Genomic DNA, 27,737 nt, shown 5'->3' on the forward strand with positions numbered 1-27,737 from the left:
GCAACTTGAGGGTGTCAGTGTTCATGGCCTCAAACTTTAGGCCTCATTTTATTCCTGTCCTCTTGTTGTGTAGAGGAAGCCACAAGCAGCCCTCCTTACCCTTGGGATCTACTGACTACACAGCAGAGAGACCTTAGTGTCTTTTACTTCCTGGAGCAGAAGCAGAAACCTAGGAACCACCTTGCCCGAGCTAGAGTCAAATGACATGTCATTTAGTATCTGAGAAAAAAAAGCTACATGGGAGAGAAAAATATTTTAGGCAAAGCAGACTTCAGATTCAGATTCTCATTGTTACCGGTGTAGTTGCTGGAACTGTAATAGCAGAGTGATCTCAGTTTCAGTCAGCCTCAAGCTTTCATGCTTCTGAAGCAATCATTGATGTGCAACAGAAGTGATGATTAGTGGAATCAGTGTTTTAGACTAGGTTAATCAAGTCCCACCCATTCAACAGTATGAAATTTAGATAGGCAAAGTATGTACCTAAAATAATAACCATGATTCCAAGGAGGAGGTCACCAGTAAGCATATAATTATAATCTGAAAGGAGAAATGTTGTGAGGTTTTTTTTGAAGTAAAAAAAGATAGTATCACTCTCAAATACCCGTGCAACTCCAAATTACAGCAGGGTATAACTAAGACAACAGTTATTCAAGTAAAATTAAAAGCCTAATTTGATTTGTATTATTCACACACATTAGAACATGTAACCTGGTAAAAATGCAACCCACCCTTGGTTTACATTAATACAGTACAAAGATCTTGTGGGAAGTTTTATTAAAACTTAAATCGTATTTAACATTATTATGAGATCAGAAAGTCAAAACTCATCTAATCACTCCATGGATATAAACAGTTAAGCCAATATCCACTTACAAACATTTCATTATCTAGTTCAAGTGGGATAGCACAGCGTAACATGAACACAATGACAAATAATAGAAAATAATAATAATAAAAAAATCAACCTACCTGCACTGGGATACTAGTACATACAGTGAGGGTATCACAAAAAAAACAAAAAACAAAACAAAAAAAAAACGGTCAGTGGACCAGCACTGACTCGAGTCAGCTGAGCACAGCATCATGTGAGTGAGTTATGCTGCTTTAGGGCCTAAGCTGCCTTTATCACAGAACTAGCTCAGGCCTCCCTGTTAGCCACAGCATAGCATAAAGTCATAGCAGATAAGTCAACTACATATATCACAATAAGAATTATTTCATAGTTATAGTAGCTGGAATACTGACAGAAGCTAGTCAAGAATATTCTCCATTTCTCTTTCATTATCAAGACTTATTTGCCCTCCTATACCATAATACTTAGTATAAAATCTTCAGCTAATCCTATCCAAGATTTTGAAGGGTCTGTAATATTCTAAAAGGATGGGTTTCAGATTCTATGCAAACTTCAGAGAAAGAGTACGTTAAAAGTGCATGTTTTAAAATCAGTGTTGAATGACAAATATTTCCTTTATTTCCAGCACACTAGGATGATAATGAATTCAAGCATTTTTTTTTTAATAACTAAACCAAATGACAGATATTTCATAAATTCTGTACTTCCCAAATCTATAGAGAAAGACAGAATTAACATCATCTTCCAATCGTGCTTTTTATACACAGGCAGCATAAGAGTCTTTACTCACCTTAACATGATCAAAAACCCAAGTGTCAAGCTTTGCCGCATCTTGTGCTCCAAAATCTTCACTTTCTGCTGTGTAGCAAAACATATAAACGTGATCTCCACTAGCACCTGCAAAAACAACATAGATAGAATACAAGACAATAGCAAAAAGTTTTCTTCCTTTTCTCTTAACTGAATTGAATAACATGAATATTAATGAACAGGAGCAAAAAAAAAAAAAAAGGAATGTCAATCTAGAGAAAGTTAGGAGAAAAAAGAAAAAAAAATTTTCACTTAATTTAAATTACTCCATCATTTGTCTTCTTTGAAGCCTTGATACTGTTTTAAGTCATTAGCTTATCAGCATCTCTGAGAGGGATGAGAGTCAATGTCATCCTTTATGTTCAGGTGAGGAAATAAAGTATGGAAAAGCAGACAGGCTTAGAACAAAACCAATTAAAGCAAATAAAGCAGACACAGAACTTAATTTTGAAGAAAGGAGTTTCACCGGGAAACTTAACAGAGGAAGCTAAGCATCCAGGGTCTCATTTGATCACACAGGGATCATTTTAGGACATGCTATTATACTGATTTAGTAATTACATGATAGAAGACAGATTATGGTATTAAAACCCTAGACTCTTAAGCTTTAGTTATTAAACTGAATCATATAAGACAATGCCTTGTCATCATACACTACAGGTAAGGGAAGCAACAGGATGGATGCAACTTAGCCATTGCACATCAACCCCGGAAGGCAACTCAGTACTGAAAATTAAATGGAAAACTACATAAAGACAATATTCAAGGTCTGTATGTTTAAAACACAGGCTTGAAAAATGAAAGGGAGAACTATCAGACCTATGTTCAGGCATAAAGTACAACAGCAGATCCACTGATGTAAAAAAACAGCATCTAGATGAGACAATTTCACTCTGTACTCACTGTAAAGACAGCAAAGTAGAGAAAGGCAAAGTAAAAACGAAGACCTAGAAGAAAGTGAACTTCTGAAATTCCAGAAAGATCTGAAATTAGGTAGGCTTAATGAAATTTCTCAGTCAATTGCTGAGTTGTTAAAGCTTGCGGATGTTATTCGCATTATGTCTGTGTACCCTCCCAAAGGGGAAGTGCTCTTCTGTCACCGGATAGCCAAAAAATGTAGCTGATTTGCTCAACATCACAATTATATAATGCAGTTTTGTAGACTTCCAGGGTTGCAAGCAAACTAGTATCCCAGTTTAAGAGGGCTCTTTTTCCAAGATTATGTCCCAACACACATAAGTGACACAGGTATTTCTGGCCAGGAAGATGAAAGCTAGCTTCCCCCATCGCCCAGATGCTACTACTACTTGTAACCTTGAATACTCACTGCAGTTTCTGAGTCTGAAAGAAAAGGAACAAAAGACTCCAAGGCATTAAAACATTCGTTAGGGAGTTCAACTCAGCAGATAAAGAGTTCAAAGGAAGAAAAATAAGCCATGATGATCACTGCAAGAAGGACTGATAATCTAAGAGGGCATAGTGCTGTACTGTTTTTCCATAATTTTACGGGAAACCTGAAAAGATGCATCTTTTGAGAGGTTCCATACCAAAGGCAGCAAATGAGAATCAAATGAAAAGTATACACTAAAGGGACCTATCTATCGCTTTTGAATTCCAGAGCAAAAACATCAAACTCCACACTGATACAGATAAAAGTGATGGCAAAATAGGGTGACCCTAGGACAGTTTTGAAGTGCTTGGCATAGTTAATAGATTAAAAAAACAAAGCAGAATACACAGCCTAAGCCTACCACTTAAAATATTTCATATTTCTGTCTTTTGAAAGGTAGTAGACAATGCCTCCTGTGTCTGATAAGCTTTTTGTGGATCACCAGAGCCCAGACCAGAGGGAGACTTTTATTAGCAAAGTTTACATGTGCAAAAGATGGGGAAAAAAAATGAAGGCATAAAGACAGTCAGATGCTGAATCAACAGAGCTCAGATATCAGAAAACTGCCAAACAACAGAGCAGAGTGAGGAATCTGAGCTATTCTGCTATACTGGTATACTGCAGGAACAATGAACTAGAAGAAAGGTCTGTTTGGATCAAAATGCAAACACTGAGGTGCACAGTGTTTCCAGAATAACCTTGACCAAAGCTGAAAACTAGCCTTACTGCTAATTTTGTACAGAGAGAATGGGAACTCACGGAGTAAGTGACAATCGCGGTGCAAAGGATTAATATTTACCTCCCTCAGCAGAAGCAAGAGCGTCAGATCTCTTTTCACTGTGGCTTTTAATACTCTGGATTATGCCCCAGTCCAAATTCATGACAAAACAGTACAAGACTGGACAGATCATATCTCAACTTTTGGCAAGTCTAGAAGAAAACTTCAAAATATGAAAAAGTATTCTAGAAATAAAAGTACATAATTTTCAGATAATTTTAAGGTCACAAAGCTTCTCTAGGAGTTGATACATTCTAGTCCAAAAATGTCATAAAAAACAAAGTTAGAATTAGCACACTAGTTTCGTGGTGGTGAAGTAAATTGAACCATTAGAAAATGACACATAGTAGTTCTGAAGATACTTTAGACTTTCTCCTCAGACTAAAACACTAATAAACCACATAGCCCCCCAAAAACTTGACAGATCCAGGTTTCTTAAATATAAGTATTTTAATATGCAAAAAGAATTGTAACCATTTCCAGTTATTTTCTCTACACAGTCCACACCCATTTGACTGAAATGTGCAGTGAATATTATATCTATTTATTTTATGGTGAGACAAGGACCTTAAGAACCCAGACAATGATAAGAAATAAAGGATTCTTCTTTCCCTACCAAAAACCAGCAAGTATTATATACCCTTTACTCATCATCTCATGAAAACAGTGAAATAGTTATTAAAATTCTGAACATTTTGGCATGATAAAAGAACCAAAACCAAAAGTAGTCTTGCAAACTACTCCCTGATTTGCAATGGAGAAAGAGGGAAGGAAGATACTGTAAATACTTGATTCTATTCTGTGCTTCTGTTCATCCCTCTTTGGAAGACTACCATAAAAACAGTGGATTCATTTAGTCTATACATGGTCAAAAATAGACCGCTTGCAGATAAATCTTACACTGGAGAGGAAAAGGGGAAAAGGGGAAATATCTTCTCCAAAGTTAATCCACCTTTCTCTCATGACAAACTACAATCCTTTTTCCAAGACAGCATCTGCTTCTCAAATACAGTGCTGCACTAAGTGTTTCTCAAGCATTGTAGTCACGGGCCATGTAAAGTAGACTTTTGCAGAAGGCAAAAGAGATTAAAGTTCCAGTACTGGTGCCCACTCAGAACAAGCCATACTTTGAAACACATGAAAGCTGTAGGTATTACCCTTGCACATCTCTCCAGATAACACCAAAGAAGAGGACTTCCAGTCCTCTGCTTATCTTCTTACTCAAATAAAACTAGTTAGAGGACAGAACTCCGGGAAATTCTTAAATTCACCAAATATTTTCCCAAGAACACATGGCTCCAAAAAATGTAAATAATCTGCAGAAGGGCAGTGTACTACCTCTCCCCTCATCTAGCCTCCATCACAATATTCCCAAATACAAGCTGCAATCAGAGGTCCTGGGAAAAAATAAGTTATTAGGAGATACTTTAATAGCTTATGAACTTTTTGAAGATCAATCCAAGAATGTTAAAAAAAGAAAAAAAGCATGTGTGGGAAATATTGAGGGGGGAGAGAAAAGACTAGAGCTGAGACAAAGCTCAAGAATCCTCATGAGGAAAAATATACACTTTTTATAAAATTAGTGATCTAGTGCTATCCTCCCTATCATTTTTTCTGGTTTGTGAATATTAATATTTAAATATAACAGCAGTATTTACCCATATCCCTCTCAGTTCTCCCCATTTTACTCAGATTAATGGAAATGGTGCATATGTCCCCATTTTTCCATGAACAAAATGGGATTAAACTCAGAAGCCCTCTAAATGCCTGAAACATTGATCAAGAATCACATCATGCTCATCAAGAATCAAGTGCACTAGGCTGACAGAAAACGGCAACACACTGCCCACAAGGGGAAAAAGATCTCTGCCACAGAAATGGTACTGTGCAGTTCCTACTTGAATATAGTTCTTCCCTCTGTACATTACTGTTCTGAAATAGAATTGGGGCAACCCACAATAAACCAGTCTTCCAGCTCAGGCACACAAAATGGATCCAGCTCCACCAACTGATTCACTGTGGGCTGCACGCAAAAGAAAGGAAAGTCCTAGCTGCACAGTAGCAAACAGAAACTAATGTTCAACCAAAGCAAAAACATTAGTTCCTTTTCTTCATAGCTGTGTTTTTGTTTTAGTATGTCAATAGAATTAGGTGAGGCCTATTGGAATGGATGAGTGATAGATACGGATATCACAAAATTTAAGTCTTACCTTTGGCAAACATTGGCAAAATATCTGGGCTTCCCCAGCTCCAAGTATATTTACTCTCATTGAAAACTGAGTCAAATTCCACTGGATTCTCCTTCCAACCTGGTAAAGAAAAACAGTAACACCCAGCATGCATACATACATACACACACACACTTCAGTGGAGTTACCAAAACATTTCATCAACTGTTACGACTGACGAAATGCATTTAAGACGAAATGCATTTAAAAGTCTCCATCATTTCACAATGAACAACATAAAGCAGGTCTGTTTTACTTCAGTTTCAACCCATTTCCAATTAGTGCCTCATTCAGTATGAAATGGGCTGAAAACTTAAGCCAATCCTCTTAGGCAAGGTTTCAAACAGACAAAAAACACAGCTGGTTTACTTTTACAAGGCTAAAATTCTTCTCAATGCTATATTCCCTGTTGTCTGACCTTTGTTCTCAGTTTTCAACATTTCAGGCAATAAATTACACATTCATATATTATCAGCAGCTATGTTCCACTCCTTCACAATAAAACCTTCAAGATTTTCTGTTTCCATGATAAGGCAGTTGACAAATACATAAAGAGATGCTCTTAACAGCAATTCTTGTCAAATCTACATTTATATCTGAGAATGAAGACCCTTTTGATTAGAAACTTGAACAACATCAGATAATTCCTCTCATCTCCCCTTTCCAAAAACAACATACAACATTACAAGTGTTTGGGCCTGGGATAAGGCAGAGCAGCATACAAAACAGCAGATCAGTAATGTGAGGGCTTGCTCCATATTATTAACCACCAACTGCACAGCAATAACTATTTCTGAGTAAAACATACAGTTGGGGTTTTGGCAATGTTTTGCTACTGATCCTCTAGCTCAGTTTAACAATGCGGTTGAGCTAAAATGCTGCAGTTCATTTCTTGTTTTTGACATCTATATAACCATCTCCCAGTATGTCCCAAATCACAATTAAAAACTGTTGCATGAAGAAGTCAGTCATAAGTCACCTTTGCTTTACAATTTAGTAGCACTATATTTAAATTTCATTGTGTTGCAAAATATTAATTTATTCTAAAAGCGTGTGAATCTATTTTTCAGTTATCGATATTCACCATTAACAATACCTCTCCAGAAGAAGCTTGTTTTCCACATAATCTTAGTGTATAAATAACTATGCCAGTATTTAGCTATCATATAGAACCCTAGTGCATCACTGAAATATATTATTTTGGAGGACAACATTCAAAGCTTTAGGATAAGTATACCTTTAGCAACTGCACTGACATCTTCATAAAATCCAGCTATAAGTGCAACATGGCCTGGCCTAGACTCTGTTGGGACACGGGTGTGAGAGATTCCCCAGCTGCCGTTATTCTCTAGAATACTCCTGAAAACAACATAAGAAGTAGTTAATGGTTAAGACTCCTTGGGAGTACCGCAGTTTGTACATAAGAGTGACGGGCAGATGCTAGGCAGGAAATGCAAAAATCCTCAGTTTAAACAAATTTTCACTCTGCAGCAATACAAACGGAATGTCAACCTGCAAGCAGTTCAAAATGGTAAAATCCCTCAGAGACTATTACTACTGGGGACTATCATCACTTCAGTGAGATGAGTTTAGCTAGAATTAGAATTAATATGTTATTTTTGGCTCTTTTCTAATGTAGTTTACTTTTTCCCTCATCAGACTGTTACTGTCTGGTATTGTGTTTTCTTTGTTCTTTCCCTCCAGCTTGAAAACATTTAGCTTAATCTCCCTTTATTCATTAAATACGCTCAATTATAATTAGTTCTTGTGAGCATGTCCATCTTCTTTATCTGTGCTCAATTTTGGAAGTCAGCATCAAGAGGATTTAAAAACAAATGTAAACCTAAGGTGCAGATCATTTGAGAAACATGGACAAATTCAGGCAAACCTCATATCTTATGCTATTATATCAAAGTAAAAGAGGATTCGTTCTCATCATATGCATGGAAGTGTTAGTTGCCTAAGTATTAAGTACTTGATAAAAAATGAGAAAATAGAAGCATAAGAGACAGTCTTATAAGCTATTCTTGTCTGCTAGAGACATGAACAGCTGGAGTTTGTCAGAGAGCAAGCAGTGAACATTACCAGGAGCAGTGAGCACTGTTTTCCTGTCTCCATCTTCTGGAAGAAAAATTCACTGCCCACTGTCTGGGCAAGGCAAAATAAACACGACATATCTTACACTAATGTTTAAGGTATAAAAGAAAAGAGAAAACCCACACCAAAGCAGTACAGGCTTCTGAACTTTGTTGTTCAAAATATATTATTTAAGATGTAAAAGAAAAAAAAATAAAGTAGTAGAAGCTTCTGAACTTCGTTGTTCAAAATATAAATTATAGAATTAGATTGACAGGGTTTTTTTTGTTGTTTTAAAACTCATCTTAGATCTCACATTCTCAGGCCTACATTAAACATTTAGGCCAAGTATTAGAGTGAAAAATGAAAAAGGTGATATAATGCTCTGTCGTTTTACTCATAGCTCATGCCCTGCTAGGTTAAGACAAGTTATATTTAAAACAAGTACTGCTTTGAAAAAGGATTTCAGTATCAGTTAAAGGGGTTTCTAACTCTCTCTCCCACCCTCTTCCCCCCACACACTGGAGACTGACTGAAACATTGCACCAGCATTAGTGGAAGATCTACTATTTCTAGATAGGTATGGTAACACCAAAGGGCTAAACCTGAAAAAATTCAAGACACTTCACTTTTAACAGCAAAATATCTCGTGTAACTCTTCCCCAGCTGTTAGAACACTGCTCCTAGTGATGGGGCATTAGGGCAGTCCCATCTTGTAGACTGTGCAGAAGACTAGTACTTTTACCACTACGAAAAAGAAATGCTCTGCAGAAGCCATGAAGTCCGCTATCAAGAGAAGGCATGGAAAACTCATGTTGATGTGGCAGACGCTGCAAGTGGCCTCCAGCACCTTATAAAAACACAGCAACTCAACAGAAACAGCAGCTACAATTAATCTCATGTATGCTGATAAGTGTTGCAATGCAAGATTTTCCTCAGATTTCTATAGCAGACTGAAAATGCTGCAACAGCTCCAGACAAATGACTATTTGAATTTGTTCTGATAGTCAAGCTAAACCAACACTATTACACAAGAGTGTAGGTGTATTTAATATTGTCCACTTTTTTTTTAGTCTAGAAAATTACTTGATGTATAGTCAAATACTTACCTTGATATAAGGAAACAAGGAAGGCTGAGGAATATGAACTTTAAACACCCTGGGGAAAAGGCTCCTACCACTCCTTTATGGCTGCATTAGTTTTTCCACAATCTTAAACCAAATCACGTCATTAAGCAATGAGACACACGCTAGTGATAGCATAAAGGAGGCAGTGGGTCATGCTCCCAGAAAAGGTGGAACAAATGGCAAGTGGCAGCATGTTGTTAGATCCATTTGGCCCATCTTTTTTTAATCTCTCCTTTAAAACGCCTCACCAGTAGCTTAGAAGATAAGCGTGTTAATGAACAACTCCTGTTAAACTAAACATCCAGGAAGCCGTTTAAACTAATGACTGTAATAGGCTTCAGAACTGGTGCCATGCTGGTGCAAATGGAGAAAGTTCACGCGATTCTTGATTACTGGCTATTTGCTGTTTTCAGAGGACAGTACTTAATTTACTCTCTGGTCATGGTTTAACAAATTTACTCATAACAGGGTGGAGGGCACCAAGTTGAATCAATTAATTTCTGCAGAGTGCAACTCTGTGAAAGTTTGCCACACAAGTGAGAGGGAAGGCAGTACCAAGGCACCAGCATTACCTTTGTCTCTCATATTCCTCCCGAGAACCCTTTCAACATTACACAGAACTGTTTCAGCTTGCACATTTAGCTGCACCTCCTGGATCAGAAGCATTTTCAGATGGACTTACCGCAGGAAAGGTGCTCGAGGAGTACCGTTGCTGTTCAACTCATACAGGGAATCTGCCCGCAGACCATCAGCGACAAAGAGTACGAGACGTTTTGCTGGTGGTGGCAGTGGAGTCTGCTGAGGAGTCATACCATGAACCAGAGGGGAGGTGAAGTAGATGTCAAAAATGGAGACCAGGAAGACACAATGTACAAGGAGAGCAGCAAGTATGAACATTGGCATACCCATGATGACAAGGGCCTTGTAAGGCAAAACAACACTGAGAGGAAGTGAGAAAAAGAAATTAATCAGATGTGACCTATATTTATTTGTTATAGAACAGGAGTACCATAACTAGACTACCACAGACTACCTTGACCTGGCTGATTGCATGACTTAGGCAGATACAAATCAAAGATAGCTAAGGAAAGCGAAAGGACATCTACAGTGAATCCAAAGCAGTTTTTTTTTGTTTTTTGTTTTTTTCAAATTCACTGTCAGTTCTGTGCTTATTACATGCCATCTAAAAACAAGGAAAATTTTAGCAGAACGAGATGCCCTATTTAAGCACAGAACATTATTGCTCTAGAAGACATGGCAGAAGTACAACAGCTGAAGACTGTTTTAGCTGGATAATGGTATATGCTTTCCACTCTTTTATCCTTCAAAGTAAGCCTGGGAATATACTTATAAGTAATAGGTACATTAGGTACACTAGAAATAAAACCTTGAGTATGTGTGTGGCAGAGGTGTGTGTCTGAAGCCTACTGAAGCCAATGCAAACACATATATTGATTCAGATAAGTTTTGGATCTTAGCCTGAACGAGGCTGGCTTAGAGAAAGGCATTGTTGGTTTTGACCAAGCCACTGACTTCCTTATTTAAATATCAGCCTTACCTAAACAGCACCTCCTTTCACCAATTTAGAAACAGAGATGTTCCTAAGAGCCTAAAATATTCAGCTACTCATTTGCCTCTATGTGTATACACCTCCCTCTAAAAGAAACTGCCCATTGCAGAAACTAGTTAGTGCTTCTAAATGACAATATATAAATTTATTACTACCTACAGAACTTCAGTATTTAGAAATATGAACACTGACAGACAAGCAACAGCACACAACAGCAAGCCATTACATGGTAAGATTTTTTTAAATGAATCACAGAAAAAGCTTCATTATCACACAACCTTAACCCTGACCAAAACTCAGAAATTACTAAAAAAAAAAAAAAAAAAAAAAAGAGAGAGAGAGAAAAGAAAAGAAAGAAAAAAGGTAGCTACACACATTGTTACTCATTAATCAAAAGAAAATTCAGATCTACATGTAACTTAATCATAACCTGCAATTTCATTCATTTTACCTATTGAAATACAGATGCAATCATCTCTGCTTCAATCACAACCATGAATATAGTAAAGATTTCTCATTTTAGAGACCGAGGGGGGAAAAATAGGTAGTAATCAAAACTGAGATAACTACATAAGGCATTTTAAAGAGAGACATCTAGTGGTCATAGTTAGGTAATTAAATAAAAATGTTTTATTACGCAGGAACTTATATGCTTATATGTCCAAAAAGTGAGACTTTGAATATTCCTAAATATCATTTTCTTCCTTTTTAAGCACTCAGGACCTGTCTTTTTAAGCACTCTGATTTAGTGCATGAAGTTAATATATATGAAGCCATAGACAGTCATAGAAATATCATCAGTTGAACAGACGACCTTATCTACTCAGTCAGTTTTGTTTTTAATCAGGTTTTTCCTCTTGCTGTGGTTGTGTTTTTTGATACAAGAACCGAAAGTACTCATGCTTTAAACTGATGTATCTAAATATCCTATTAAACAAAGCAGTTACTTTAATCAGATACTTCCTGTTGTATATTCCCAGTGCTACAATGCTATAAGCTTAACATAGTCTATATTCTTCTAATTAAAGTATTAGTAACCTAATCTGTTTTTAGCACTAGATAGCTCTCTTGGCTTTAACTCCCCAGCCCTAGCTGAAAAAAGTGTAGGGAGTGTGGTAATACAATTCAAGTTTAATACTGTCTCATCTGATGATAGTGAGCTACAAAACTAATTCAAGAAAAAATTCTTTTGCAACTACAGTTTAATTACATTATACTGAACTGTTCCACCAGGGAGAATGTATTCAGCTGCTCATCACTATCAGAATATTTCAATACAGGCAGTTCTCAATTCACCTGCTTCTGCCATGTCCTTCATAGCAGCTCATTCTGCTTCTAGCTTAACTTTGCTACTTCAGCACACAGTACTGTGTGCAGTGACATAACATTGTCAACAGCATCCTGTCATCACACTCAAATTCTTTCTCAATAGTATGAACTATTTTTGGAAATTTATTAAGCAAATACATTCTGCTGAGATGCAATTGGGTAAGTTCTACCTTGATCCCTTTCCAAACCACAGTTTTGTTTTCAAACAAATAAGCCGTTGCGTTAGGTTCCGTAAATCAGCAGTTCTGTGTTCAGAGAAAGCTCCAGCTCCGTGAATGATGTTTAAGAGCAGTCAACAATGATCTCCTGCGTCTTTTCCTACCAATGAAGTTACAACTGAATTTGGTAACTGTTAGCCTAAAATACCTAAACTCCTGTTACAATAGCCAATCTATAAAAGAACATACCCTCTTCTGACATCCAACATGCTATGGAAGAACAACCAACATTTCCAGTAAATTGTGATTTTCAATGAAAAGGGAAGTTATATCACTTCCTGGATTTCTTTGAGACCTCCAGTCAAAGCACCTGTCCTACCCTTGGATGACAGACACTCAAGATCAGGCTTTTTTTGATCAAACTTTCCACAGGTCCATTCAGATACCACTGTCAGCTCCTCTCAACATACACTCCATTGCTCAAAGCACACCCTTGTTTCTTCTCAGCCTGTAACATCAAGACATTTAATTACAGAGAAGGGTAAAAGAAAAACAAATGGGTACATGGATGACATCTCTCATAGGGATTTGGCTACTGCCAGTTGGATACTAATGCTTTTTTCACCTTCAAATATTTACCTACATGCCCATCCTACGACTGCAAAGGCTTCTGTTTGAAACCTCTTAATCGTAGTCACCAGTGAAGTTCTTTAAGCAAACAAACCATTTCAGCAGTGCTTCACTAGGGCAATAGTTCTGGGAACAATTCAGCAATAAGCATAATTCAGGTATCCACTTTAAGCAGGCAATGCCACAGACGTTTTTAAGCATGGCTATAGAACTTACCTGACCAAATCTTTTCTCTTACAATTAAACAAGGTGGCAGGAGTGATCAGATGAAGTGGAGCAATGAAATGGTATCAGAAGAAAATGACTGTGCACATTAATCCTCTCAGAAATAGAGAAGATGCTCAGGGGCATGTGAAAGACTTGGTCTCTAAACGCAAAGGGAAATAAGTAATCCTTGTTACCCATGAAGTAAAAACAGTTTTGCCTAAAAGTTATGCCAACAAGAAAATGGGCAAGTTAATTGTCTGAAAGGAAAAATTCCTAGAGACTGTAAGACAGAGAGAGGAGTCCCATGGGAACATCATCTGCAAAAGACACCACACCTGCCAGTTCTGGGCAGACCTGCTTTGCAGAGGAAATAGCAACCAAGATAACGAATTTCACGAGTTAGTGAAATGCCCATTACATTACTTAAGAATGCAGGGCTTAAAGAACACCTGTACTTGGAAACAAATATCAGATTTGTACATTAATGGAATGAAATATTCCCTACTAAAGGAATGCTTTCATAGGCCTCTAAACTTATATACTATGTTTTCAGACAGACACAGGTGGAGAAAGTTGAATAATGGGCATAAACCAGTTTGCATGCACAAATCAGTTTCCATTTTGAAAAAAAAAAAAAAGTTTCTTATTGATTTGCTGTTGTGCAAAATAGGTATTGGGTGATACTAGTTCAGTTCTTGGCTGAATCACTACCAGCTAAGACTTCAAACAGTCCTTTTAACAAAAGCCAGCAAGTCAGAAGGAGTCTCAGCAGTCCAAAAATAGTGTCAGAGCTGTCATTCAGAATACTCCTTCACTATGTATCTATCCAGTTAAGAAAATGAATATTCACCCCTCCTAAGAGCAATCACCCAAGCTACAGTATAGGTTAACAATTATCAAAGTGTGACGAAGACAAACCACTAGCACTTTATTACGAATATCACATTTAATTGTAAACTTTGGGGATTTCAAATGTGAAAATAGCTGTCTTGAAAATTGGACAACAATCCTCTTCCTGAATTAACAGAATTATTTCAACCAAAGTTACCTGAACTCACATATGCAGGTATTTAAGCTTCTTAAGTCTACAGTGGGTTAGCACCTCTCATTCTGTTATGGAACACGATAATTACGTCCATGAAATCTCACTTATTTGATATGAATGGGGACCAGCCAAAGGCAACAGGAAAAGAAAAAGGTGTGTGTGTGGGGGGGGGGGGGGGGGGAAACTACACCTCTTAGAGCAGCCATCCATCCTCTAGAACCCTGCTATTAAAGATTCATTTATCATGGATCACTGAACCATGAAGGGCAGGCCATCAGCGAAGAAGTGGACACAACAGATGGAGAGACCTCCAGGATTTATGAATGCGCCTTCCCAGAACAGGAGGCTTAATGTAAGCAATGTCTGTGCTGTGTAATTACAATTACAAGTACCTGTGGCGCTATCAGAAAGATGACTCTGATTTATAATACGGATTGGTTCCCTGTGGTGATCTCCTCTAGTGCACTCTATAGTGCAAGAAGCCATTGTAAAGCTAAAAGCTTTACAAAGATATCCTGAAAACATCCTTCCCCTCATAAGGTATGGATATGACCTTCAAGAGACAGAAAAGGGAGATTTGGAAAGTGGAATCTTTTATGCCGATCTCCTGGCACATCTGAGTTTTATTGCTTACAATGGCCTCTAACATGAGACTTTTTTCCATTCATCTCCAGGAGGAGCAGAACTATCACTTGATCTGTATACTCAAAGATGCAGCGCAAGATCTTGGACTTAAAGTTTGAGGAGGCATCCAACTAAACGGTCAACACGGCCTTCACATGACCAGTGCAGGAACAGCCAGTATTAAAGCAGGAACTGGTTGACAGCACCAGTGAATTTGAAAATGTGGCTCTTCAGAGCCCTGAGCTGAGCGCTCTGCAATATGGAGATCGCTTTTATCCTCTTTTCTTTTTCCTCACTTCATATTTTTGCATAACCATTTGACAGCATGCCTCAGAAGCAAGCCTCAATCCAAAGGCCCAGTGTAGGAACCAAAGGATCTCACAGGTGCCCCAAAACAAGCTCGTCAGCATCAGGAAGAGCTGTAGATGGAAACATAGGTGTCAAACTCCTACGTGCCCAATAGCCTCTGGCATGCTCTTCTGGCAAGGAAGAGCAGAGAGCACCTGATCCAGAACAACTTGAATACTCAGACATCCCTCAAACCTGTAGTGTGGACTAGCTACAGGAAACATTTCCCAGGAGTATGCATCTGCCCTAGCAGAAAACACATTTATTTATGTACTAGTCCTCATAACAAGGCTCACATGAGATATAGAAATGAAATTCAGCCTCTGTGCTTTTATAAGGTACCCTACGGGTGTAAGCAAATCAGTATAAAAAAAATACATTAAACACACCTTTTCACTTCAGAGGACCGTAAGTTAGATCTAGAGGACCATAAGTTAGATCTAAGGATTTATTACTAGGGCAGAAATGTCTCCAACCTCAAGCATCTTGTCATCTAAAGAGTAGATGCACAAAGTGCCACAGGGAGATAAGGGAACAGTTCCATCTCTTTCTATCAAGTAAACTTAAGCCAACAACACTTCAGCAGTTTTACATCCTCTGATGCTTTCTCAGGTACTCTTGCAGCAAATTACTTAGTGAGCGACCTCCCACCATTTTTATTTTCTCAGAACAAGACATGAACTTTGCCCAAATCCAGACTGCATTACTCAATATAACGTTAGTTATTGTCGATCACATACTAAAAGCACAGTATGTGACTACTATTCTTAAAGATAATAGGTTGCACCACATTCCTGACTTTCACTACGACATGCTATGTCTTACTGACTATCAGAACACTTGACCTGTTATAATACAGCTCAATCAGCTCACTTCCTTTAGAGATTCATCCCTAGTAGTAAACAATACATCAAATTAAGATGTATTCTTTTCTTTCCATAATTTTTCTGTTTCTCCCATCATCTCCTAAACTAAATACAGAGCCAGTAAGGATATCATCCAACCTCCAGTACATCTGAATTTAGTCTGTCCTGGTAAGTTATCTTCTGTTTTAATAATTTGGAGCCAATTGTACAAACCTGGTGTTGATTCTTAAATAAAGATCTTTTTCAGAGTTCTTAAAAGTATTAAAGATCCACTGTTCGATCTTTAAGAAGATGACTTAAAGATGACTGGATCTTTAAAGATGACTACTTGTTAACAAGTTGTCCACACAAATGGAGCAAATTGAAAATTAACAGCCATGGCTACCCTACTGGCTTCAGCTAACAGTACGTTTATAATTTCTTATTTCATTGAACTTTGTTTTCTACTGTACACTAACAAAGAGTATATACATGCACAGAGAGAGTCTGTCTAAAAAACAACTAGACAGAATTAGCAGGTATCTTAAAGTCAAGGAGATTAAAGGGGGGGGGAGGGTGGAAAAAAGCAAGGACCTTTTGACCATAATTAACTATTTTTCAAGAATAAAGTGATCTCAGCAGATTAAATAAGTTTTTGTTTTTTTGTTTTTTAAAGAATCTTCAGAGATAAAGTTCAGCTCATCTGCCACCTACTAGGAACCAAAAAGATCCACTCTTTCTGCTCTACTCTTCCACTATCAAAATCACAGAAAAAATCCAGTAGCTGTAAGTTCCTCACCAGCAATCATGTAAGTGCAGAATCTAAATACAGAATACCTGGACCATGACAGTGACATAGTATGGGAGCAGGAAAGCTGCAATGAGCACCTTACAATCAAAGGCTTGAAGCAAACAGTTCATTTTGTACTAGCTCTTTCTTCTTTTCAAGTTGATCTTTAGCTTGCTGATGAGATTTCTCTCTCTCATTTTCTTTAAAAAAAAAAACACTTATATGGTACAGACCAGAACTTCCTCTGCAGCAAGCCCTGCCTGCCACAGAACATATATCTACAGCACCAAGCTATATCAGAGCCTTTAAATCTTACCAGGAATACTGACATAATTAATGTAACGAAGCCCTCATTTCCCCCAAAGCAATCAACATCCAAACTGTGTTTCTCTGAAGTTATAATCTCCCAGTATTACAAATAAAGCAAAAAAAAAAAATCACTCCTAGCACTTGCACAAGAGTACAATATAATTCTTTGAGAGAAATACAACATTCCCTTTTTCTATTTTCAAATATGCAATAAAACATACACAAAATACTACACAAAATATGTCCTGTTGGGAGAAATACTTTTATGGATAAAGTGTCAAGACAAGGAGCTCAACATACATCAGTCTTTTTTAAAAAAAAAAAAAAAAAAAAAGAAAAGAAAAGAAAAAAAAATAAAAAGGACCATGCTCCACCAAATATCAAGTCTGTTAAGGTGAAGAAAATCCTTTGACAATGCATATTCAATAAACATCAATGGCCTTCATAAGTATCTTTTACAGAAAAAAACAGTAATTCTGCTATTATTCTGGTTGACAAATGTACTTGTCAGCTAAACAGTGCTGCGTATTATTTAATTTAAGATGTCAAAACTGTGACTGTACAATTTGTCCATACATAAAAATGATCTTTTTACTTAGGGTAAGGAAGCAAAATTGAAGTTTTCTGGTGGACGCAACAGTATTTTTCATGGTATGACAGTTATATACCATCTAAACTGGTACTGGCAGCCTTCGTCCTATTCTTTTATTAATTCAGAACTTTGAAAAAATTATACTTGTCAAGAAATGTAATCAAGTGATTCTTGCCGTCAAAAAACATACACCTACTGACTTGTAAGTGTATTTACACAACAGACTTAGCAGCCAGCCTCAGAGTAACCCTCACATACACCCTTACGCAACACTTAAGCATAGCAAACAAACTCTTCATCTTGGCCTCAGAAGATATAATCATATAATGAGCAGAAGTGGGATAATGATTAATCCCCTTTTCTTCCTTTCCAAAACTTCATTTTCTTTACCAACTGAGGTGCAATACATTCTGCCAGACAGCGAAACTGCAGCTACAGTATTTCCACTTGCTGTTGTATTGAAGTGGCTTTTGTGATTCAGACTGTTTTGAAATTATTTTATGTTCAACACCCTCACTAAGCATTACATAGATACAATAACAAATGACATCTATTTTAAATTCTAAATGTGGTTCAGTAGAGGACGTTCAAACCTGAGGCAAAGAGCTCTGAGAAAATTAAATATTCTTTTAACACCACTTGATAATCAAGATTATTCCACATAGGAAATGCTTCCTTTGCCAAAACTTTCAAAGGAAAATTCTGATTATGATCTAAAAGGCAGAATGACAGATAAAGTATCAAATGTCACAATACTTGGATTTATCAGCAAGTCAGTTAGGCAAATGTCAGCGTAAGCAGTTTTTTTCCAAATTAGCCTGTAAATGTGGGAAATAGCATCCACAGATCTCCAAGGCACAGGAACATACTCAAGAACAATGCTAACAATAGAGAAAAAAGAAAGGGTATTTCTGAGAACTGCTTTAAGGCACACACGCATGTGCACACACATACAAACCCTTTAGCAATCCTTGTAATCCTTTGGTAGTACATGTTAGCCAAGTGGACAAAACTAAGAGTAAATATTCAGCATCATACTGGCTTAGTATGCAGGCAGTTAAAAGTTCAAATCTTCGAAAAACACAACCCAGTAGCAATGAATCCTATGTGTTTTTGCTGCAAATCAGCTAACTCACTGGGCTGGGGCACTTTGTGGGACCTAAGTCTGTTCTCTAGAAGCATTCATAATTCCTGTTGGCTACTTCTTGCCTGTCACACAGCTATTCCGTAACAACTAGTCTTCCTCAAGCATCACTGTTCTAGAGCTGATCATATTTTCATCTCAATATGGAATATATGTTTAACTCTTTCTCCTGCCAAAAAATTCTTGTGTTACTTTTTGTAGCTTCTCTATTCCTCTAGAGAACAATTGGTTGGGTTTTTTCTTTTTTTTTTTTCTGTCATTGATTTCTTTTGTCCTATTTGATACACATACAGATTTTTTTTTCATTTTACAAGTAATATGGTATATTTGGGGGAAGAAGAATGTCAGCCTGGGAGTGTCTACTGGAGCCTAACACACTTGCTTCCAAAGCTGTTAGGGTCAAGGATTAATGAGCACTTATGAGAATACAAGTACACGAAAGACAGCTTGCCACAGCAGTCTTGCTGTCTCACTGGAGCTCTACTTGACAATTCAAGGCTCAAAGCCCCCAAGACACTTTCTAAGACATGTACTATGCAATAAAGCACATGCAGCAATATAAGCAGCACAGTTCCTCCCTTTAGCAATAACAGGGAGCAGAGAGAAACTCTTCAAAGTCATACAGTACATACAAAAGTAAAGCACACAAAAAAAAAAAAAGGATGGAGAAAGAATGATATTCAGCTCTATTAACTTCTGCAAATTCATTCTGTTATTTAAGTCATATTTTCTTATTGATATCAATTGTAACTAAAAACTAAGTCTAATAGTACAAAGCCACGTATCTACTTAAACTTGTAAAGGAGCCTCTGAATGCTGATTTTGCAATATTTTCAGGCTCAAGGAAAGAGAAAAGAACTCCAGGAAGATCTTTTAAACATACAGTAATATTTTAAATAACAGCAAAGAAATACAGAAATCAGATAATCAATTTAAGGGTTCCCATCCTTAAAAAAAATAGTTTTTTTTTTTTAAGGACTTATGGGCTCAAAAGCATTCCTTCAATCAATTATGCTAACTACTTGAAAAATTTTAGCTACATAATTTAGCTAACCTACTTCTATATCAACGTTGCTGTAAACTGAACTTTCTCACCAAGAATGAAAAAAACAGAGGAATACGTTTTAAATGGTTGATAAGATATCCTAATTACCTTGAGATGTGATTTTTTTAATAGGAGATTATACTACACATTTCACTACTAAATAAACATGTCAAAAAGAGTAATCTGTTAATGAAAAGGAGAAGTAACGATCCAGTTAAAATATTTATAACGTGTAATTGAAGGCACTAGCTTTTTCCGTTCTCAGTAGATGGTTGCTCTCCAAGGTCCTAAAACATTTCCATTTGAAATGCAGCATTCATGTCCTGATAAAACAATCATGCTTCCTGGTGTGACTTCATCACATTCAGCACTTACTCTCTGAAGAGGGAAATTCCCCATCCATCATCTTACATGTCCTTCTAAAGTCCTATGCAAATATTCAGAAGGATCTTGCCTCTGCTCCAACAGTACTTGGGCTCCGTTACAAACCAAGTCACTAGGACACTCCATCTTAAGAACAGATGCTTTTAGTAAGTATAGCTTCATCATAAACAAACTAGTACAAGGGAAAAATCTCTCCAATTTCTTCACTCATCAAGTGAGCAAACTATCCAAGAAACTCCAATAACTAATTTGAAAAACACAAGAAAAAAACAGCAAAAGGCTAGAGTATATCAATTTCAATAGAGCATTCAAATTCTAAACTAGTAGTGTTAAGTATATATGGCATTTGATCAAGGATACTTTGAACTTTTAATAAAAAGCTTCCTTGGAAAGAAATTACCTCCTCTAACTCTTCCTCTACTAGGCATAGTTATAGAGTGCTAATATGGAAAGCATTTTCCCAAGAATATGTGAAACTGAAATACTAGTTACTGCAGCCTGAGATACATTTACTTTAGAACAAAGTTCTCCTTTTTGCCCCAACAGCAGTCTCTGCTAATTTAGTAATTATCACTTATGGTATATGAAACTGTGAACAGCTTCTATTGAAATATCATGTGCTAACATTTGATTTTTGAAAGACTGAAACACTTAATTTGTACATGACAGAGGTTTGGTTTTCAGCTGCTGACTGACTCTAATACAGCCAGGAAATAAAAGGATTCCTGGAAACAACAGGGTCACTGTTGATTTAAAAGGAAAGCTCCCCACCACTCAAAAATTCCCTTTGGCAAATTAGGACAACAGTTGCACTGCAGAAGATATCTCAGAGAAGGTGGCAAAAGCAGTTGGACAGAAACCCAGAAGTTTGGAAAACACAGATGGATAATATCTCTCTAGTTTTTATTACACCACTTCCCTGGGGAAATGAACAATTATTTGCACTTTCATAATCTCTGCTACCATAATGGGGGAGTCCTACAACACCGTGATGCAGCAGATTACAAACAGCAAATAGTTACTGTTTCTAGAGAGAGACATCAAATATAGTTTCATGTTAAGAACATGAAGGGAAGGCTTACCTACCTATCTTAATATCTGCTTTCAGAGAACACACAGCCACCTAGCTTTAAGCTGACAGGAATTCACTTTTGCGTAACAGCTATTCAGCTGTGCTGCAGCATCTTCAGAAATTTGCTTGTAATTCAAAGCATCCATTTGTCAAAATCCTTAGGACCAGAAAAGCAAACAAGTTTTATCAGGCTATGCCTCAAAAATAGCCAACGCGGAAGCAGCAGTTGGAAGAACAAGAGGTCCCCACAATCACAAAATACTGCAGGAGACATTAAACCAGTACTGCTGCAGAAAGTCCTCTTCTACTCCTAGCCATTTCCTCCCATGCCAAACTCTCGGACCAGTACAGTTGTCTGTACAACTGCAGAGTGAAAAAGACTGGAAAATGTCTTCATTTGGAAATAACCTCAAGAAGAAGGGAGGAGGAGAAGGAAAACTTCATTGTAGTTCAGCTGCTCAATTTAACTCGCAACATAAGCCCTTGCGTTGGTACAAGGACGGCACCTCCTCCGAACAACCATGCTAACTCAATGTCGTCAAAGCACATCCTCAGATTCCTGCGTAGTTCTCTGAACAAGACTGCATCTCATGCTATTCGCGTTCCAGCTATTAACACCCTAGTCTTTATTGCATGACCTCCTCCACAGATTGGCTCAAATATTCCCTTATCACATTTCCACATATATTTGAATGTCTGAAGACTAGCAGACTGCATAAGGAAATCTGAAGTTTTGAGGAAATGTAAATTTCAAATTGGCAAATACCAATTTGAAAAAAAAGAGCAAGGCACAGCAGGCAGCCCTCAGAAGCACAGAGCAGCACTGTGGAGTAATGTCTTTGACTGCAAGTCAGGGCATGGTTCTGCAGTGACAGGAATAAATATTTCAATGTTAAGTCTTTTCAATGTTAAGTCTTACTCATCTTCCCCTCCAAAAAGTTTCAGTAAAATACACATCAAAGAAACCATATAAAATAACTTTCCATATGAGTTTATTACCTTTTGACCTTAGAACTCAAAACTGACTTTACAATTACTATTTCCATACTTCAGTCTATTTCTCTTTCCCTGTCCTTCAGTTTGAAGTACATAAAGTGTATCATCTTAGCTCCTGCATTCTGCTAACCTCTACAGCCGCCTCCTGGAAAGCGCACATCTCCAGACAATATACTCATCTTCCAAAGTCTTCCAGATGAGTGAGTGAAGCCCAACAATTAAATACTCAAGAGTTTTTCAGTCATTGCATTTATTCCCCAAATTAAGCCTCCTGACTCAACAACTGCATCTTTTTCTGTGCTCATCCTCACAAAAATACAAATTGCATATCATGAAACATCAACAAAGCTTCATTTTCGTTTTTCTAAAAAACTCCTTAGGCTCTCAATTTGTTTCTTTACAGTATTTCTAACATCTTCCAAACATCCATCATTCATCTTAATGCTTCAAAACAACTATTTTATAGGTAGAAAACTGATCAAACCTTCCCCCTACTCCCATCAAAGCAAAGACGTGTTTTTTGGTTTGGGTCTCACCCCCCCCCCCCACACACACACACAGAGTTCAGGGCCTTATCTGACTGGGGAAAGTCGGGGAATGGGGAATACATTTTTGGTGTGGTTAATAATATTTTCAAGAGACTCTTCTCAGTTCTGTGTTACTTTTATTTCAGATTCTAACTTCACAAGCACTCTATAAAGCTTGTTTCTATGCCTAAAGCTGTATGTACTTAAAATGTTATTAATAGATTTTGTGTGTTATGTCAATATTTTTTAAAAAACATGCCCTTAAAACTAGAACAGAAATGCACAGCTTGGAAGAAGCGACAAATTTTGTACATACAAGCAATTGATAGCAAGTATCAACAGTTGCACTATTAATTTCTTGTAGAAGAGCAGAATAGTTTTGAGCTTAGAGTTTAAAAAACACCAAAATCCAAGTTTTTAAGTGTCAGTAAAAATAATATAAAAATTAGAACTACCATAAAGTATTTTCTGTTTTTGTTTGTTTGTTTGTTTTTTAAGGAAAAGAGGGATAATGTTGGATTTAAATAAACATACATAGACAAATGTACTTTCAGGTAGAGCAGTTTTTAAAAGAGAATTTAAGCAAAAGTTGTCAGAACTCACAGATTTTCATTATTTTAAGGTAGAAATCTGATTCAATTCACTTTTTTTTTTCTTTCCTATAGCTTGATTGGGACTGCAGTAAGTCAGCCAGAGAAAGCAACCCTACTTCATTGCAATACTCACTACAAGAAATTAATTTATTTCAACTAATTAGCATAGAAACATCCAAGGTGAACCCAACAATTACAAATATGTTACGAAATTAACTTTTTCTGCAGAAGTTGAAACAGAAATCCTTCAGAGTTTGACTTGCAACGTACACACTATGAGAACAGTTTATGCTAAACCAGAGTAGCATAGAAAACAAGAACAAATTACATATAAAAACAAAGTCTGTAGAGGGAACCTTAAACTGATCATGTGTTTATTTAAATAAACTTTGAAACATTTGCTCAAAATCCAACAACTCTATAAAAACAATAAGAAATTTTTCCTACTCATTTTCCTGCTCATTAAATAAGTTTAAAAAAGTTCATCAAAAGCATGCATGGATTCAAAAATAAGATACTTATACAAAACAAATCTGAACCTATTTTTCCCCCTCTCTCTATACAAATCATGTATTCTAGATATCTATTTTGAGAGATCCATTTTTAGAAATACAGGCTTTTTGGGATGAATTTAAGTACACTGCTCTTTGCATACAATTTCTGCAGCAAGCAAATATCTGAAAAGGTAGAAGAAAATATTCATTCCAGTAAGAGACAATGCAACTTGATGAACAATCTGCATTTTTCAGAATGACTACTGAACAATTAAAAAAAATAATTTGTAGACGTCTGCCTCAAGCATGCCCATACAACATTTTGTATCCAAAATTCATGCAACCTTTCCATCTCACTTATCTTCTAAGGTGCTCATCCTTTTTATATTGTTTTCTCAAGTCTCTCTACACAAAAATATCCCTGGATATGTTTTAAAATGGTTTCTTAAACTATACCATTAAAGATATTTGAAAAACATTTTTCTTCCTACAGCTTACAACTCTGAGATATTCACTTCAGCTGTGTTAATGTTATCCCAGTTGTCCTTAAATTATTTTGGAGCTCCATAAGTGTAAATATTTCAGAGTTTGTTTCATAAACCCTAATGAAGCTTTTCAGAAGTAATGAAGCAGGGAATATTTTTTGATTCTTTCAAGTGAGGGAGGAAAACAAAGTCCTTACTGTAATACCACATGCAAGCCTGCAGTTATAAGTCTGTCTCTTAAAAGGGCAGAAGTGATCGTTTTAATTGTCAACCAGCTTTAAATCACATGTAAACACGACAGTTGGCCACTAGAGGCTGCTACAAGACATCGTTAAGCTTTTCTTGCACTTCAAATGTACAGGTAGAGCACCTTCAAGTAAGATTTTAAGGCATTCAGACTGAGCATGCTTTAACTCTTCAGAAAAGAAAGAAAAAGCCACAAGATCTCTTTAATAGCTCCTAATTCTACTGGAGGCACCAAAAGGGAAATTGGTTGCAGCATAAAAGTAAAATGCTGAAAAGTGTTTTGAAATCTAAGACTACAAATAAAAATGAGAATTAAAAGTACTTATTTCTCTTCACATTCCACTACTTTCTTTTTCTATAATACAGAAGATATTAAACAGTAAGTTATTAAGAAAAAAACTATTAAATTTATTATAGCACACAAAGAAAGTTTGATTGCATTTTTTAGGAAAACATATGTAAGTTAAAAACAAAGTAGCGTTAGTATACAGCATACTGAGATGATAGACACTGAATGGTTTGCACAGTACTAAGCACAGCTTCAGTATCTAATACTAAATCTAGTAATTCCCAGTAAGTTTTTAAAATTGTATCTTTTAAGCCTTCATTCAGGTTTTTAACTAATTTGCAGAATCATCCCATACAAACACTCACATTTGTCATTCACTTGCGTAAAGCCTCAGTATCACAACCAAACACTGCCACTACTTTATCACCAAGACTTTAGTTTTGTTCCTAGTGAAGCAAACAACAAAATTTCTACTGAATCAGCTTTATAGCTACAAGCAATATCCTATTCCAGTTTCCTGAGAAACTGGATAGCAAGCAAAGCTGTCTCTGTTGGGTATCATCTCCAGTGAGCTTTACTTCCTTCAGTAAAAATTACTTTTCGTTACACTCGGGCTTCAATTTGAGTCCCCTGCCTTGCACCTGTGGCTTGAAGTTCCTCATAGCGCTTTAAGAAGGGTAATATCACACTTACACGATTTACTACTGCTACGTTTAACCTCCTACGTCCATCCTCCCTGCTTTAAAGCTTACTAAGCAGCGCTCACACGGAGGAATACTCCTCGAGGAACAACCCGCCCGGACGCGGCGCAGAGGCAGAGGCGGCGGGACGCGGCTCCTCCCCGGCGCGCAGGCGGCTGCCGCCCGCAGAGGGCCCAGCCCCGCCGGGCCTCGCCGCTCCCAGCGAGCCCAGCCGAGGCACCCAGGAGGGCGGCCCGAAACGCGGGCGAGCTCCGCCGGCGGGGCACGGCGACACGCGGCCTCCCCCCACCCCCGCCCGGAGCCGACCCGCAGCGCCAGGCGCCCCCCACCCCCCGGCGCTGCCCCGCGCGAGGGCGGCGCCCAGCGGCTCCCGCCGCGCTCACTGCGCACGCGCCCCCGCTCACTCGTCTCCCCGCCCGCTCGCTCGCTCGCGCAGACTCCTTCCGCTTCCGCCGCGCGCCCCGCCTCCTCTCCAGAGCACCCTCCCGGCAGCCTCGCGAGAGCTCACGCGAGGCACTAGCCCAGCACCCCCGCCCACTGCCCTGGCGTCACGCGCTCACCCCGCCTCCCGCCACCCCCCAACCCCGCCTCGGGGAGGCCCCGCCCCGACCCCCCGCGCGGGGGGAGGCGGGCTCTCGGCCGGCAGGGGCGGGCGCTGGCACGGGTGCGCCGCTTGCGGTTGGCCGGAGAAGTCTCGCGAGAGCTGAGTTCCGGAAACCGGTAGTGGGAGCGGTGGGAGGTGGCTGAGGCGGAGGCGGAGGAAGGTGGCGGCGGTGGCGAGGGAGCGGTTGTTGCTGCTGGCGGTCGCGCCTGTAGCAGCGGAGGGGGCTGGCGGCGGCGGTGCCGGCCGTGCGCGAAGGGGCAGCGGCGGCGCCGCGCAGACTCGGCCGCGGTAAAGCCTGGGTAGCGCCGCGTCGGGCTGTAAGATGGCGGCGGCGGGCGGGGGCAGCAGCGTGAACCCCTTCCTCAGCGACTCCGAGGAGGACGAGCCCGAGGAGTCCAGGCCCGGCGGTGGCAGTGGCAGTAGCCATGACCCGGGCGGGCCGCTGTCCCCGCAGGAGGCGGCGGCCGCCGCCGCGGAGAGCCCCGAGGCGCTGCCCGGTTTGCGCCTGGCGGCGCCGGGCGATGCTGGCGGCGCGGGCCCCGGCGCGGGGGAGCCGCCGCGGGTGTCCATGGACGCGCTGGCGGCGCAGCTGCTGCGGGACCAGTTCCTGCTGACGGCGCTGGAGCTGCACACGGAGCTGCTGGAGAGCGGCCGGGAGCTGCCTCGCCTCCGCGACTACTTCTCCAACCCGGGCAACTTTGAGCGGCAGAGCGGCACGCCGCCCGCCGGCGGGGCCCTGGGCGGCGGCGTGCTCGGCGGAGCCGGCGGCAGGGAGCCCGGAGCCGGCCAGCTCAGTAAGTGACCGGGCCGGGCGGCGGAGGGCCTGCGGGGTGCCGCGGGAGCGGGGCAGGAGCGTGCGGTGCCGGGGCCGGTCCTGCTCGCACACCTTGTCGAGCCTTGGTCTTCCTGCGGGGTCATGCGTGCTGCAAGTGTGAGAGGAACGTGAGGAATTTCAGCCTTAATGATTAGCTGTCTCAGGGCTTGTTGCGCTTTCCTTAGCGCCTGCTATCTAGACATAGGTCATATGTTCAGGATTCATAGTCCCAGGATTAAGCGATAGTCATGACTACTGATATGTTTCAAGCCTAAAAATCGTCAAAAATGGGCTGTCAGAGGCCAGCATGCTCTTTCTGCTGATGTGTTGGAACGGCTAAGTCTTTGAAGGATAGTTCTCTGAATTTTGCTTGCATAACTTGGTCATGGATAGCTAATACAGTGTTTTATATGATTGATACTGGTAGTCTTACTGAGTGCCAGCAGTCTCTGGTTCACCAAGATTAGGGGTTGGGGAACAAAATATACTCAATTAATATAACTTTGGGGAGAAAAGGCAGTGCAGATATTTGGAAAATCATAACATAGCTGGGCTGAAGAGCTTTTGAGGTTTAATGGTAGAGTAAATAGCTTAGAATAAAATTGTTTCTGTGTTTTATCAATATTGCTGTCAA

The 27,737-nt window shown here is 39.0% G+C and overlaps 2 protein-coding genes across 6 annotated transcripts in view; one reads left to right on the top strand and one right to left on the bottom strand.

Annotated features, from left to right (window-relative positions):
* The window catches only part of PIGN (phosphatidylinositol glycan anchor biosynthesis class N), a 107,789-nt gene extending 81,657 nt beyond the window's left edge, over positions 1-26,132 (bottom strand). For 2 of the 3 annotated variants that reach the window (XM_062569844.1, XM_062569842.1), the window contains exons 1-5: positions 25,678-25,880; positions 9,945-10,202; positions 7,297-7,418; positions 6,042-6,140; positions 1,644-1,750 (exon numbers count right to left, since the gene is read on the bottom strand). In XM_062569844.1, coding sequence (XP_062425828.1) covers positions 1,644-1,750; positions 6,042-6,140; positions 7,297-7,418; positions 9,945-10,171 — 555 coding nt within the window. In that variant the 5' untranslated portion in view covers positions 10,172-10,202; positions 25,678-25,880. Of the gene's footprint in view, positions 1-1,643; positions 1,751-6,041; positions 6,141-7,296; positions 7,419-9,944; positions 10,203-25,677; positions 25,881-26,089 lie in introns of those variants that run through there. The other variant, XM_062569843.1, reaches the window with a different exon arrangement.
* Positions 26,133-26,445: 313 nt separating this feature from the next.
* RELCH (RAB11 binding and LisH domain, coiled-coil and HEAT repeat containing) overlaps positions 26,446-27,737 on the top strand; it is an 80,697-nt gene continuing 79,405 nt past the window's right edge. For all 3 annotated transcript variants that reach the window (XM_062569847.1, XM_062569852.1, XM_062569848.1), the window contains exon 1: positions 26,446-27,083. In XM_062569847.1, the coding sequence (XP_062425831.1) occupies positions 26,612-27,083 (472 nt within the window). In that variant the 5' untranslated portion in view covers positions 26,446-26,611. The remainder of the gene's footprint in view (positions 27,084-27,737) is intronic.

The sequence above is a fragment of the Rhea pennata genome, chromosome 2 (assembly GCF_028389875.1).
Source record: "Rhea pennata isolate bPtePen1 chromosome 2, bPtePen1.pri, whole genome shotgun sequence".
Classification (NCBI taxonomy): Eukaryota; Metazoa; Chordata; class Aves; order Rheiformes; family Rheidae; genus Rhea; species Rhea pennata.